Here is a 15,072-nt window from a genome sequence, read left to right as displayed (position 1 = left end):
TTTTTTGAGACAGAGTGTTGCTCTGTCGCCCAGGCTGGAGTGCAGTGGCACAATCTCGGCTCACTGCAACCTCCCAGGTTCAAGCAATTCTCCCAGCGCAGCCTCCCGAGTAGCTGGGATTACAGGCGCCTGCCACCAAGCCTGGCTAGTGTTTGTATTTTTAGTAGAGATGGGATTTTACGGTGTTGGCCAGGCTGGTCTTGAATCCTGACCTCAAGTGATCTGCCCACCTCAGCCTCCCAAAGTGCTGGGATTACAGGTGTGAGCCACCGCGCTCGGCCTTAAAAATTCTTTGTTGAGCTGTGTATTCATGGTTGGAAATGAAAGAAATCTGTTTGTGTAGATCTATTATCCTGCTGCTCAGACGGAGGCTGAGATTAGAAGTTGGGAGCCTGTCCTGTTTGTCTCAGCTTCTCTCATTTAATATGCTCTACATGCAGTTTCTCTCATCTGTTGTGCTATGTGAGATCTCCATGAATCATGAGCTAGTGTTCTGCAGTCATGACGGATGTTTCCTTAATATTAAGACCTGTGCAGTTAGCAAAACTTTCTATCCTGATTTGCCCTTCTAAATTCCTAAATCAAAAACTAGTCATTTTTTTAGTTCAGCCTGGGCAACACAGCAAGACCCCATCTCAAAAACCAAACAAACAAAAACCTAGTTATTTTGTTGTCACTGTCCACTCCACTAATACATGAGGAAAGATTACTTGTCAAGAGACACATACCTTTTAATTCGTGAAATTATATAATCAGAAGTTTTTGTTCTTTAGGTTTCAGTTGGCCAGGAGGGATTTAGAATCCTGAATCTTAGAAATCAAGTCTAGTAGTTTTCAAAAACCGTTTTTGCCAATGAACTCTTAAGTAGCATCCTGACAAGGAAAACACAAGTGGGTTCATGCTGAAGCAGGGGTCAAGAACTCCAAGACACACAGCTGGCTGGCACCACACGACTGCGAGGCTCCATAGCACATACTTTGAAAACATCGTCCTTTTATGGCTCTTCATTTTCCATTGAGGAAACAAGCCCAGAATGCTGAGGTCACAGAGTGAGAAAGTCACAGATGTAGAGCTCAGCTAGACTGTATGTCACATGCCAAACACAGAATCTGGCACAGAATAGACACTTACTAACATGCTCCACTGCAGTTAGAAATTTGGGTTTATCCCAGAGCTAAGGTATCATATGTGAGATTGTGTTACTGGCCAATTTTGTTGAAAGTTAAATATGTCATATCCCTATAAACATTCATTTACTCATCTCTAATGCCATGGCTCTTGACTGTCAAGGAGTTGCCTTTTGTCAGTGGCTGGCTGCAGCTGGTTTGCACGGGCACAGGAGAGCCAGCCATGCACATCTTCCCAATTGCTCATTTGGTGACATCGTGTGGGGTAGCCTGAAATTAGCCATTGTAGAGTATTGGTATCATGGAAATCAGAAAACCCTACAAACCAGGACTCCCCAGCCTGTCAAACATTACTGGCTAATTCTTTTAATTCTGGTTTAAAGTAAACACATAACTATTCTTGATACCGGATAACCCGTTAGTCTTCATGTTCTAAATGTTGGCTGTTAACTATAAACCAACAATTTACATGTGTGCCTAAGGGAAGTTTAAGTGATTTTGAAGGAGTCGAGGAAACACTTAACATTATATTATTTTTAAAAACTGAGTATATGATTTTATTTCAACAGTTTTTGGGGGTACTAAGTGTATGATTCGATAATGAAAGGGACAGGAATTTTTTTAACCCTGAGAGCCACCAAGTACAGGGTAAGAGGAAGGAACAGTGGAGAAGGAAGAGCTGGGAGTCGTCTGGGGAAAGTCTACTCAGGATACTTTCTGCAGAATCATCAGTGACAGCCTCTTTCTCCTTAGGTGACTCTGCATCATTTGATGCTTTGAGCACCACTTCTTTCCTGGACTGTATGAACTGATTCTCCTGGTTCCTTCTGCCTTTCAAACAATTCTTCTCTGCTCCTCTTCTTTTCTCTACATTCTCTCCTTCCCCCCCACCAACCTCCTCACTCCCCGCCCCATTTTGCTATGGGGCATTCCCCATGGTCCTCTGGTTCATCACAATCTTCTTCTCCCTTCCCCTTGGCTCTTCCATTGTGGTCTAAAAATCCATGCCAAACTGAGTCTTAAGACTGCATTTATTTTGCCCCTTTTCCTACTCAAAACCCTTGGACAGCTTCCCACTGACTATAGGATAAAGTCCAAACAAACTTGAAACTGGAATTCAGGGCCCTCCTTGAGCTGGCCCCAAAGTACCTTTCTGACTATACTCAGTTCCCCAGCATGTTCCTTCTGGTTTGGCCAGTTTGTCTGCTTGCTGTCCACACAAGCATCCCTCCCTCACTTCCTCCAGGTTCACATGGCACCCTGCACCCTGCACCCACCTTCTGAGCCTGTCCTTTTAAGGATGAATGCGAGGCTGTTTCTGTGTGCAGTGCACCTTTGCCTGAGGGTCATTCAGGCCCATCATGATTGCTCCCTCTCTGGAAATCCTGCGGCCCTTGGATTTCATCACTACACAAACCATCAAGCAGAAATAAACCAGCCTTTATTAATCACCTACTGTGTGCCAGAAGCTCAATGCACGTGAGCTAACCACTTCTTACAACAGTGCTTTTAGATGTGGCTGTCCCCATTTCACTGATAGGAAAATCAGGTCCAAGAGGAGATATAGACTGCAGAAGCTGCACAGCTATTCAGTGGCATAGCCAGGATTTAGTCCAGATGCTTGTCCCGAGCTCTGATGGGCCATGTTTACATAATGTCTCCCAGGTATGCCTTTTTGGGCAACACTTATGCATAGAAAAGACCTCATTATAGAGAGCTGTTTGAGCAGTGCTCTTTGTGACATTTATGCCCTGGGCTGCTTAGCCCTGAAACTGCCCACCTGACCCCTGAGAAGTCATGAGAACTGTAACAATGACCAGGAGGGACAAGCTGAGAACACCAGTGCTTGGAGTTGGCTTGTTCTGTATCCAGAAGCTCAAAGCTTGCAAGAAGGGCTTCTCTCTGTCACTCCCATAGACTCTACTAAAGAAAACCTGCGAACCCATGGGGTCATCTAAAAGTCACCACCACTGTGGACTGTTACCCATAAGGACCTGTTGCCTCCTTGAGCATTGTCCTGAGGACACTGTGTAGGGCCATTCCCAGCACATTCTTTCTGTTTAGGGTCCTGAAAGACATATTTGTTTCGTCAGGAGATGAAGAAGCCATTTGATGATGATCATGTGGGTTCACGGGTCCCTCTACAACTGTTCTTGAAGAAAATATCTGGGAAAGGATCCTGGGCAAGAGCTTCTTGAGAGACCCCTTCAGAGTGTGCACTGAATTCTTGTTCAGTGACTTTAGACCTGCGGGATGATACGGGGCCTGGTCTGGTACTCTTTGTGTCAAATTTAATTACTATCCAGTTTATATTAAGTATAATTTAATTCAGGTTGGGTCAGGCACGCATGTTGGATTATGCTAGTGTTTTTGCCAAATAAAAGACCAAAGAGGATCCATGTTTTGCCAGCAGGGCAGAAGCCCAGAGCAGATGACAGTCTTACCTGTACTTGGCACCCCTAAAGTGTCAGTCACAGATGGCTATGCAAAGACAAACTTGTTTTTTTTACTGGATAGTTTATTTACAAGTCAAAAAGAATCTTCTATAGTGAAATATTGTTCTGTTCGCCAAGATATTCTCTTTGGTAATATGAGAATATGGTAACGTATTTTCAAAAGCTAGAGATTGTGTTATTTTGGAACCATTAGGAGAAAACCAAGAAACACATGTTGACATTAGAAACAGAGTCGCAGTCATTGTTTTATGCTACTATGTTTCAGAGCAGTTTAAATCAATGGTAAAATGTCTCAACATGCAGAGCTCCTTGAGAGACTAAATGAGAGTGATTACAGCTTTAATGGTGTCATTCTTGGGATCTTTTAAAAACGAAAAGGATTTCATTATCTCCTGCTGACCTGCTCAGTGTCTTACTAGCTGAAGTGTGATTGAGATGTGGAAGGAGGAGGTGGAAGGAACAGAGAAGGGCAGCAGCCTTTTCTGAGGGTCCACAACATATCACACTAGTGCCCTGTGTGCATCATGTTATCTTCCCAGCATCCCTTGCAGAGTCAGGATTGCTGTCCTGTTCTATGTGTGGGGAAACTGGGACTTAGTTAAGTCCTTGCCCAGGGTCACACAGCTATTAGGTAATCTCACCTGGGTCTGACTGCAAACTTCACTGCTTGTTCCACTATGATATGCCATAAAGATTTTAAAGTCAAAGAATTTTAAATAGAGAAAAAGATTAAAAAGCCCAAAGACTTCTAAATGATCTCTGACTTCCCACCACTATCTCAGTAAAATCATTTCACCTCTCATTTCATATGGTTGCACCAAATTTCTCCAAGAGGAGATTCAACCCCAGTCTTGCCTTTGAATTTGTTTGCTATTTGAATTTTGCATTGCTAGCACTAACAAAGTACAAAATTGCAGCCCTCTGTTGTTGAAATACCAAGTAAACGGAATGGCTGAGAAGCCTGTTTTTCATCTCCAGTGTCAAATGTACTGCCATTGAAGGAATCAAACTTAACTTTGGGCTAGCTCAATAAGGGGAAGGTCAAACTGCTCAGGAGGCCGTTTTGTGGGACTCCATCAAGGGATAAATTATCCTGTGGTACTGAGTTATGAGGGTGATACAAAGGGATTTCTTAACCACCCAGCTGCCAATGTCTGACATACCCGACATGTGGGTCCTTAGCCAGGCTCTCCAATTGTCAGCAGTGTTTTTCTAGGGCAGTGACCATAATGTGATGGGCCAAGTCATATTGTATTACTGGTGCCTGGAAATTTGAGGTGACTGGGTCCCAAAGTGAGGCCACTCACCTCCTGGATTGTGGATTAAGAGCATTGCATCTGGACGTATTAACCGTGTTGGCTCTCCTGTTAGGGTCGGTTTGTAACAGCACAAGTTGAGAGACCTGAGGAGTGACAGGTTAATGGGGGCGGGGGGGCCACCCCTTCCAACAGCTCAACTTTGAAAATGATGTTAAGTGCTCCCCCTCTTCCAGTCCTCTCCTTTCACCTTCCCTGTGAACACCTGACTGGCTTAGGGAGAGACTGGTCCTTTATTACCCACCCAGTGATTACCCAGAGCATACGCTGTGCCTCCCATTTATGCCTTGTGTCTTTGGGCATCCACTCCACTTCAGGATAGCTTCTGCCTGCCTTGTGGGCATATATTTAATAAAACACCCATCCAGATGTGGTAGGAAACGTGAGTTATTCCTTGCCTTCCCACCAACACCCCTCCCCCCACAAAAAAAAGTTTGAAAACTCTGACATATCCTATGCTGTATTTGAGGGACAGCTTCTGTGTATGTAGACTTTGGCTATTTATTGTCTGTCAGGTTTGCATTTCTTGTAACAGGTGAAAAAAAATTCTCAGCCATCTTGGTTTTTAGTAGTTTCCTTTTTTCCTTTAATTCTTGGAGTGAATTCAGTGCACAGTTGAGAGAGGGGGAATGACCCCCTAGATAAGTATCTAAAAGGTCAAGGGCTTCATTAAACCTCTTAGAGGAAATCTGACTGGAAGTCTTGCTAGCCTCTTTCACATTCTTCAGACCATCCCTATATCCTCTTGGATCAAAGATAGGAGCACCATGATTTTTCTCATTTCACTGCCATTCTCTGAGCAGCTCGGGCAGCCAGAAGCATGCTGAACTTGACTATAAAAGCAGTAAGTAAGTGCTAGAAGCCATTATGCCTGGTTTGGATTTGTTCTAACTTTAATTTCCCTAGTTTGACAAAATTTGAAGTTGGTGTTGGTGTGAAGAAACCAATCAAAGCAAACCCTTTCTTCAGAAGAAAGCAGCCTGTGGGGCTGAGCCATGGCCTCCATTGCTGGGCCGTCCTGACACCTGCGGGAGCACGCCGTGAGCAAAGGAGCCTCTTCAGTGGGGCCTCTCACTGCTCCTTTGTTTTGTGCCTGTAGAATCATGCCAGAAAATCCTGAGCCTGGGTGCCAGAATGACTAAAAACTTCCCAGCAAGGTGCATGAAAATCAGAGAAAGTGCCTGTCGCTCTGTCGCTCCACTCCCTTGGGTTCTAGGCAGCTTGTCACTCCCATCTTCCCAAACACCCAACTGATATTTTTTTCTTTGTTCTGAGAAGCAGGTAAAGACATTTCTCTCCCTCTGACCTCCCTCACATCTTCATCTCTTCGTCTCTTCAGATACCTCTAACCTGTTTGGAAACAGTGGGGCCAAGACATTTGGTGGATTTGCCAGCTCGTCGTTTGGAGAGCAGAAACCCACTGGCACTTTCAGCTCTGGAGGAGGAAGTGTGGCATCCCAAGGCTTTGGGTTTTCCTCTCCAAACAAAACAGGTACTCCTATGTCTATTTGTTATGGTTATCTTTTTATGCATATTGGTTTATGCGTAGATATCTGGAAGGAGACATCTCTAGGGTGGTTATCTCAAGAGAATAGGATTGGAGTAAAGAAGTTAACTGTTTCCTCTTCTTCATATTTACTGAGCATCTGCTGCATTCCTAACATGATTCCAGGTCTTCAAAAACATGTTTAAAAGCATAGAATGCAAGTAATGCAACCTTTTTTTTTTTTTTTTTGTGAGATGGAGTCTAAATCTGTTACCAGGCTGGAGTTCAATGGTGCGATCTCGGCTCACAGCAACCTCCGACTCCCTGGTTCAAGCAATTCTTCTGCCTCAGCCTCCCTAGTAGCTGGGATTATAGGCATGTGCCACCATACCCAGCTAATTTTTGTACTTTTAGTAGAGACGAGGTTTCACCATGTTGGCCAGGCTGGTCTCCATCTCTTGACCTCATGATCTGCCCACCTCGGCCTCCCAAAGTGCTGGGGTTACAGACGTGAGCCACCGCGCCCAGCTGTAATGCAACTCTTTAGAGAACACAGAGTCTTCTTAGGAAGAAAACATTGTAAATATTTTACAGCTGCAGAACAACCAAAGTAAAGGAACACATAAGGAAATGATAACTAAAGTATCAACAGGAAAGCATCCTGAGTCATGGATTTGTTGGGGTGTCCATTATTTGTGAGGGCCAAAGCAGATTATCTGTTTAATTTCTCATCTATATATTACTATCCCCTCTTTCGCAAACCGGTTTTGTTTTTTTTTTGTTTTTTTTTGAGATGGGAGTCTGGCTCTGTCACCCAGGCTGGAGTGCAGTGGCGCGATCTCGGCTCACTGCAACCTCTGCCTCCCAGCTTCACGCCATTCTCCTGCCTCAGCCTCCCGAGTAGCTGGGACTACAGGCGCCCGCCACCACGCCCGGCTAATTTTTTGTATTTTTAATAGAGATGGCATTTCACCATGTGAAATGGTGATGGTCCCGATCTCCTGACCTTGTGATCTCCCCACCTCGGCCTCCCAAAGTGCTGGGATTACAGGCGTGAGCCACCACTCCTGGCCCCCAGATCCCTTTATTTTTAATTGAAGTATATGTGTATCCACAATCCAAATGGCATAAGTACACAGCTGAATTAATTTTCATAGTTGACACCCATGTAAACAAGGAAAAGCAACATTACTAGCACTACTTTTTATCCCAGCATTACTATTAAAGTATACATTTATATAAACTATATGCCTTTTTATAATCATGTATGATGTATTTATAACTAAAAATTTTTAAAGAACAATATATGTTTAGATCTGAAAACGTACTTCATTTCTGTCATCTGCCTCTCCATTCTGTTTCTGTCTCTGAGATCTGCGGGGAGTCTGCACTCCTGTTCTTGTTGATGGAAAGTTGTGTGAAAAGAAATTTTTTTAAGACAGAGGGGTCCAGGGTAGGCTGTTTGAGCAAGCAGCTTTTGAAAGCAAACTCCCCGTGGGTAAGTGGGCAGGACACTTGGCCCTCGTATGTATAGGATGCTCTGAAATATGCTAATTCCAGAGGAAGGATCCAACCTCAGGACTAGATGCATCGGTGGCTCTGACTTGGGAGTAAGGCTGCCCCAAATTAATACATGGAGTCTCATGTGTAGAGCCTAAAGTGCTGTGGTTTCCAAATCTACTGTGTACCTTACCTCAGACTGTGACTCAGGTAGCTTAGTCCTTGGTTGCTAGTTGTTAATACTGCTCCTAGAAATTAAAACAGAATATTCTGAAATGGGCTTCGCAGCTTTCTTTTTGCCACACACACGGTGCATTATTTAAAAATGAAAGGGCCACAAGGCTTTTATCCCAGTTAGAAAGGCACATCGTGAACATTTCAGCTGGGGGATATTAGTTCATGGATCATCAAAACTTTGTATGTTTTTAGAAGACTGATAATGTTTTCTTTGACTCTTATGGTTTTCCTATATATGGTTCTTTATCCTGGGATTATGTCCCCATTGAATTGGAAATCTGACCTTTGAAATTGCGCCTGTAATCCCAGCAGTTTGGGAGGCTGAGGTGGGAGGATCACTTGAGCCCAGAAGTTCAAGACCAACCTGGGCAGCATAGTGAGACCTTTATCTCTAAAAGAAAAAAGGAATATCACACCTAATTCAGATACTGGGTACAGTGGCTCACACCTGTAATCCCAGCACTTTGGGAGGCCAAGGAGTTCAGATCACTTGAGTCCAGGAGTTTGAAACCAGCCTAGGTAACATGGCAAAAACCCGTCTCTACAAAAACAAAAATGCAAAAATAAGCCAGACACAGCGGTGCATGCCTGTAGTCCCAGCTCCTCAGGAGACTGAGGTGGGAGGATCAGTTGATCCTGGGAGGCAGAGATTGCAATGAGCCAAAATTATGCCACTGCACTTCACCCTGGGCAACAGAGCAAGACTGTCTCAAAAAAAGAAAGAAAATCTGACCCTTTTATTTGTCCAGTCTTAGAGAAAATATATGCCTCAACTTTTCATAGTATTTATTTATTTGCCCCATGAAACTGTAATACTTAGATTGAGGACTCAAATAGAGAAAAGTTATCTTTCGGATACATACGATGAATGAACTAGTAACCACAAACATCAAAGCGAGGGCGGGGGAGAGACCACGCCCCTCATGTTTCAGGGACTGCATCTCTCTGCAGCCGAACTCGTATTGGTTCTGGGAGAGCTTTTTCTGTCGAAAGAGGGGACTGAGAGTCCGGAGTAGAAGGAAGGGCTGCTGTGAATGGAGGAACTGCCTTCCTGCGCAGGCATCGGGGCAGTCACTTTTTGCTGTAAGAGAGATTTTAAGTTGATGATTTGGATGGGTCTTTGAAAAATTCCAAAGTGTCTATCCTCCCTTCTGTAAAATTGCATTAGAAAATAATCCTGAGACGGGCAGATCACGAGGTCAGGAGATTGAGACCATCCTGGCTAACACGGTGAAACCCTGTCTCTACTAAAAAATACAAAATACTAGCCGGGCGAGGTGGCGGGCGCCTGTAATCCCAGCTACTCGGGAGGCTGAGGCAAGAGAATGGCGTAAACCCGGGAGGCAGAGCTTGCAGTGAGCTGAGATCCGGCAACTGCACCCCAGCCTGGGCGACAGAGTGAGACTCCGTCTCAAACAAAAAAAAATCCTGCTGGAGGTCATCCAGGGAAAGGACAGAAGGAAGGTGGGATGGAGTGAAGATGGCCTTGCTGCCCTGCCCACCATGGTCAGCGGTCTACACCCTGCTTTCTCGCTCAAGTGTTAGATTTGGAGGGAGGCAGGCAGGGGATGAATGATGGGAAGATGAGAGGTGGGCGTTTGAGTCGCACAGACCTTGTTCCAGTCCCAGCTCTAGCACCCACCAGCTGGCTAAAGTTTGGACAAGTGGCATATTCTCTAAGTCTCAGTTTCCTCCCCTGTGATGTAAGGATCCCAGGTTTATTGGGAGGATTTAAGAGAACTGCTGCGAAGCCCCTGGCATAGAGTGGGCCCTCAATAAATCAGAAAGTTTATCATCATTGATTATTAGAAAATTTATATTTCTTCTGGAGAAGAAATTTATGAAATACGACAACTGATAAAATCGAACCCCTCCTGCCATCAGGAGGGAGTTGCCTGTTTAAGCCAGAGTGACTGTTTTCTTCCTGTGTAATTTGGCCGGGACCCAGGTGTGTTGTCTGGGGGCTTTTTCTCTCTGTGTATACTTAACTGCCACCCCTCCCCTGTCCAGTTTATTTTCTGTATCGTCATGACTTCCTATTTTTCACTCACCTTCCACCAAGAAGTCTAAGCAATATTGAAAAGAAGGCACTGGATAAAGCCCTGCATGTCTAGGAAGAAAGTGTAACTAGATCTATGATCAGTCTTAAATAATTCAACTGTAAGGGTTTTTTAGCACTTTTTTTTTCCAGTCTGTTATATTTATAACCCAACAGTCTCCATTATCATGGCTTGGAATTTCACTCAAGGTTTTAAAATGCGGAATGTTAACCCAAACATGAGCCTTAGCAAAAAAGTATCTTCTCAGTTTTGCAGCCTACCACTATTAATGGCAAATAGGCACATGAGTGAATCACAAAGTAACAGTTAACTGAGGAATTCAGCTGACAACTTTTCATACCCAGGATTTGATCTTTCCTGATTCAGACAGCAGAATCTTGTGTTGTGATTACATAAACAATAAGAAGTCTAGATTTCATCCCTCTAACAACAGATTCACTTTCTGAAAGGGGAGAAAAGGCTTGTCGCTAAGCCACCATTACTCCCGCCAGCATGCAGTTCATGGGCCAAAACTCACTTTAAGAAGTACTACCCTTTAGAGAGTGCTCCCAGTTAGAGCACATTTCTTATGCCATTCTGTTCCGTTCATTCCAGAAGACACTCACTGAGTGTCTGTTCTAATACTTTAGAATGAGTTCAGCAGTGTCTTGGAAGTTTGGGAACCCACCTCAGGAATAGCTCAGGGGAGGATGTTTTGTCTTCCCGCCTGACAGGCATCACCAGCAATCAGAGTAGGGTGCCCCATGTGTGACCTCACCCTTGTCTGTGTGGCCACCTGTGTGGTGCTGCCCTCTGGCAGCCTGAGCTCACTGGGCAGCAATGTTGGCAACTTGCAGAAGGCATCTGAACTCTAGGGCTGTCCTCACTGTTGACTTACTATTTTATTAGATTTATACAGCAGCCTACCTCCAAAGAAGAAATTTGGTGTATTTTTTAATTGAGAAGTAATTCCAAACTGCAGGAAAAAAAGCATTTAAAAAAAAAAAAAAAAACCTTCTCCACTGAGCGAGAGAAAGAGAGACTCCGACGAGAGATGTCGGAGCCATCAGGCTGTAAATAAATAAAAAGCACCTGGCTGGGCGCCATGTGCACGTCTGTCTCTGCTATGACCCAATTCAGGAATTCTCCCTGAGAGGGGATTTTGAGCCTCTGATTTTATAATTTGGGTTTCTGTGAAGCTAGATGTCTTGCCTGCGTACTGATAAGTAATATAGTCTGTCATCTTTTTGACAGCTGGGTAGGGATTGGAGTTTTCGAGAATGGTTTTTCACTCCAAACAGCTCAGAGGACCTGCAACGGTGGGAGGTGCACTGAGTGGGCTCTCGGAGGTCTGCTCACACGGCTTCACACTGACTTCACAGGGTTTGCAGGAGCTCTCCTGAGGGGCCCCCAGAGCCCTCTGATGGAAATGGAGGGGGGTGGTTTGCTTTGAGGGCTTTTGTTTTGTTGTTTTCATTACTATTTTCTTGATAGAAGGGCCGGTGGGTGTTGCTCTTTAGTTCTTGCATTTGAATTGCTGACATCCTCTTTTCCCTTTTTTTCTTCCTATTTTGATTTGGTTTCTCATTGCTTAATGTCCTCTCTTCCTATCTCCTCCTCTCTTTCTCCCTATTTGTTTGTTTGCCTCTGTTTTGCTCAGGTGGCTTCGGTGCTGCTCCAGTGTTTGGCAGCCCTCCTACTTTTGGGGGATCCCCTGGGTTTGGAGGGGTGCCAGCATTCGGTTCAGCCCCAGCCTTTACAAGCCCTCTGGGCTCGACGGGAGGCAAAGTGTTCGGAGAGGGCACTGCGGCTGCCAGCGCAGGAGGATTCGGGTAAGCCCCCTGGGGAGGGCCCTTGGGAACCCACATGCCAGCCAAAAAGCACTAGGGGCCTGTACTCGTGCTCTGAAAAGAAATTTGACCATGAGCTGAAGGCCCCTCCCTTGAAACTGGTGAACAACTCCCTCGAGGATTCCTGTTCCTCTCCAGGGTAAGACTCATTTCTTTTAAGCCAGGCTTTGTTGAATTCATGGGTGGACCTCAGCTGTGTTGCTGTTCCCTCGTATGAGAAATGCTGGTCATCAGAGCCCCTGTTCTCCTGCTGGGGCTAAAGGAAGGCACCAGCCCTGCCTTAACTACTGCTTTGTAGCCAAGGGGTACTCCCTTGTGGAGCTTCTGTTAGGAAGTCCTCAATGAATGGTTTCCACCAGATTCTTTCATCTTGGGATTATTCTGTGTTAGACCCATTGTCCTTGAACAAACAACTCCCTGTGTCCCCTGCTCCCCTGCGGCCCCCACAGTGAGTATTCAGTTCCACAGGTCCCCCGCCATGGGAAGATCCTGGATGATCAGGAATTTCGAAGCTGCTTTCATTGCCTCATGTGCATCTGCACTGGAAAAGGCCATGTTAGGGAGTTGCTTTTAAGGGCAGAATTTCAGTCTGGTTGCCAAAACCCCAAGGGAAAAAAAATCTTCACCCCACCACAACATCCCAATTTAAAAATTGTACATGGGGTGACTACCAAGTCTGTCATTCAAAGGAGGTGTTGATGCCTGAAAGTTCTAAAATGCCTCTCACCACGGTACTGGGCTCAACATGAGCTGAAGACTTGGGGGAGGGGAGATGATTTTGTCTGGGGGAATTGTAGAGATACTTGGGATCTGAGTCTTGGCAAGCTAACAGCATCTTTATCCTGAAAATAAACTATAGTATGTTCTTACTCACACCCTTTCCCTCCATGCAAGATGCTGGAGCGCAGCAGCAAGAGTGAGGGTTGGCCTGCTGCTGCTCCTGTTTCACAGGGAGACTAATGCCTTAGGTTTGCCCTCAGGAAACCCCAAGAATTAAAGTTAGGGAAAGCTTGGAAAGGACAGTTAGAGACCCCTGTAGTGATGACCTAGCACATAGTACCACAGAGTTGGTGGAAGGTTTGGGTTGACTGGGTATCTTGAGAATTGATTTATTTATTTGAAACCAGCTGTTTTCTTTACTAGTAGAAAAGTATCATATTCTGCCTTGGGGCAGCTCTCACACAAATCCTGACTGGCTGGTTAGTCAGTCCTAAAAAGGGTTAATACCAGGTCAGTTATTAAATCCCCATAAAAGCCCATTACCTTCTTCCAGGTCCCTGGCCATGAGCCTGTCTCCTACCCTGAAGGGCAGGCCTCTGAGAAGGGCAGGCTGTTGCCGATGAGGCCCAAGGCAGGAGGAGGAAGGGAGCAGATGCTCCTGGGAGAAAGTCCAATGAGAGCAGATCCCTTGGCCACCTTTGTATGGAAAGAGCCTTGACCTCACCATTAACAGTGAATAGTATGGTGGGAAGGGGGAGTTTTAGATACTTTTTCTTGCTTTGGGGTTGACTCTTGCCCCAGGTGCTGCCCCTTCTCCCAGAAACCACTGATGTATTTCCCTCACCTGGTCACCTCCAGACCCCAGAAGCTCTCGCCAACCCAGCTGAATTCCTCTGCAAATGATTCAAGGGGCTCTGGTAGGCCACACAGTGCCACCTTCTGTGCTGGACCATATCTGGAGAGAGAACTGAGCAAGGGTGCACAGGGGATTGTCTCCAGGTGGGGCCAGCAGGGGAAAGAAAATGGTAGCCACTTTTACATTGTTTTGGATAGTAATTATTGATTCAGGAAACAAATACAAAATCCTGAATGAAACGACTTGGAAAACGTAAATAGAATCAAGATCCCAAGAGGAACTGAAGATAAATAAATGGGAACGGGGTGTGGGGGAATGGTCGGTAAGTGAGAAATGCTAAAATGATAGAATAAAGCTTCAGGGTTGTTGGAGGTAGAGCAGGAAATGTGTACTGCATAGTTCCCAAATGCCCTGGTGTTCTGATAGGGGATGGAAACCAAAACACTGGCCAGGTTGGATTTCATACTGTAGTCCTGCCGTTTTTCTTCCCAGAGCAGAGATAAAAGTTGGCCCTGGACGATACCTCGTTCTCTCTAAAAGGCTGCTAGTTAGGCCCAGCCTGTCACCCTGGATCATGTGTGTCGTGTATATTGAGATTTACGGCAGGGGGCTGAGGCTTGCAGATGGCCGAGTAGTGAGAGGCCCCACTGACCTCGGTCTGTTTCTCACTGGAGCGCAGGTTTGGGAGCAGCAGCAACACCACATCCTTCGGCACACTCGCGAGTCAGAATGCCCCCACTTTCGGATCACTGTCGCAACAGACTTCTGGTTTTGGGACCCAGAGTAGTGGATTCTCTGGTTTTGGATCAGGCACAGGAGGTAAGCTGCCACAAGTTCTCCCTGCTCAAGCACAGTGGGTCCCTCTTGCCTTCTTCCCCCAAACAAATGAGTATGTTTTACCTGACCAGTCTGTTTAGTATTTTAAAAGCTGACCAGGCACGTGGCTCATGCCTGTAATCCCAGCACTTTGGCAAGGCGGGAGGATCACTTGAGCCCAGGAGTTTGAGACTAGCCTGGGCAACATGGCAAGACCCCATTCTCTACAAAAAATTTTAAAATTGGCCAGACATGGTGGCACACACCTGTGGTCCCAGCTACTCAGGAGGCTGAAGCAGGAGGATCACTGGAGCCCGAGAGGTCGAGACTACAGTGAGCTGTGATTGCACCACTGCACTCCAGCCTGGGTGACAGAATGAGACCCGGTCTCAAAATAAATAAATACATAACATACTGAAAGTGGTTGAAAAAAAATTTTTTTTTTGAGACGGAGTCTCACTCTGTTGCCCAGGCTGGAATGCAGTGGTGCGATCTCAGCTCACTGTAAACTCCGCCACCCGGGTTCATGCCATTCTCCTACCTCAGCCTTCTGAGTAGCTGGGACTACAGGCGCCCACCGCCACACCCGGCTAATGTTTTGTATTTTTAGTAGAGACGAAGTTTCACTGGGTTAGCCAGGGTGATCTCCATCTCCTGGCCTCATGATCC

General features: G+C 45.6%; 1 protein-coding gene across 3 annotated transcripts in view; it reads left to right on the top strand.

The window, feature by feature from the left end:
• Positions 1–15,072, top strand: part of NUP214 (nucleoporin 214kDa) — a 127,063-nt gene that overhangs the window by 108,646 nt on the left and 3,345 nt on the right. For all 3 annotated transcript variants that reach the window (XM_011971143.1, XM_011971141.1, XM_011971142.1), the window contains exons 32-34: positions 6,239–6,391; positions 11,822–11,993; positions 14,267–14,406. In XM_011971143.1, coding sequence (XP_011826533.1) covers positions 6,239–6,391; positions 11,822–11,993; positions 14,267–14,406 — 465 coding nt within the window. The remainder of the gene's footprint in view (positions 1–6,238; positions 6,392–11,821; positions 11,994–14,266; positions 14,407–15,072) is intronic.

This window comes from Mandrillus leucophaeus, unplaced genomic scaffold (genome assembly GCF_000951045.1).
Source record: "Mandrillus leucophaeus isolate KB7577 unplaced genomic scaffold, Mleu.le_1.0 Scaffold99, whole genome shotgun sequence".
NCBI classification, from domain to species: Eukaryota; Metazoa; Chordata; class Mammalia; order Primates; family Cercopithecidae; genus Mandrillus; species Mandrillus leucophaeus.
Note: the sequence above shows the minus strand (reverse complement) of the source record. Positions and strands in the feature narration are given on the sequence as shown.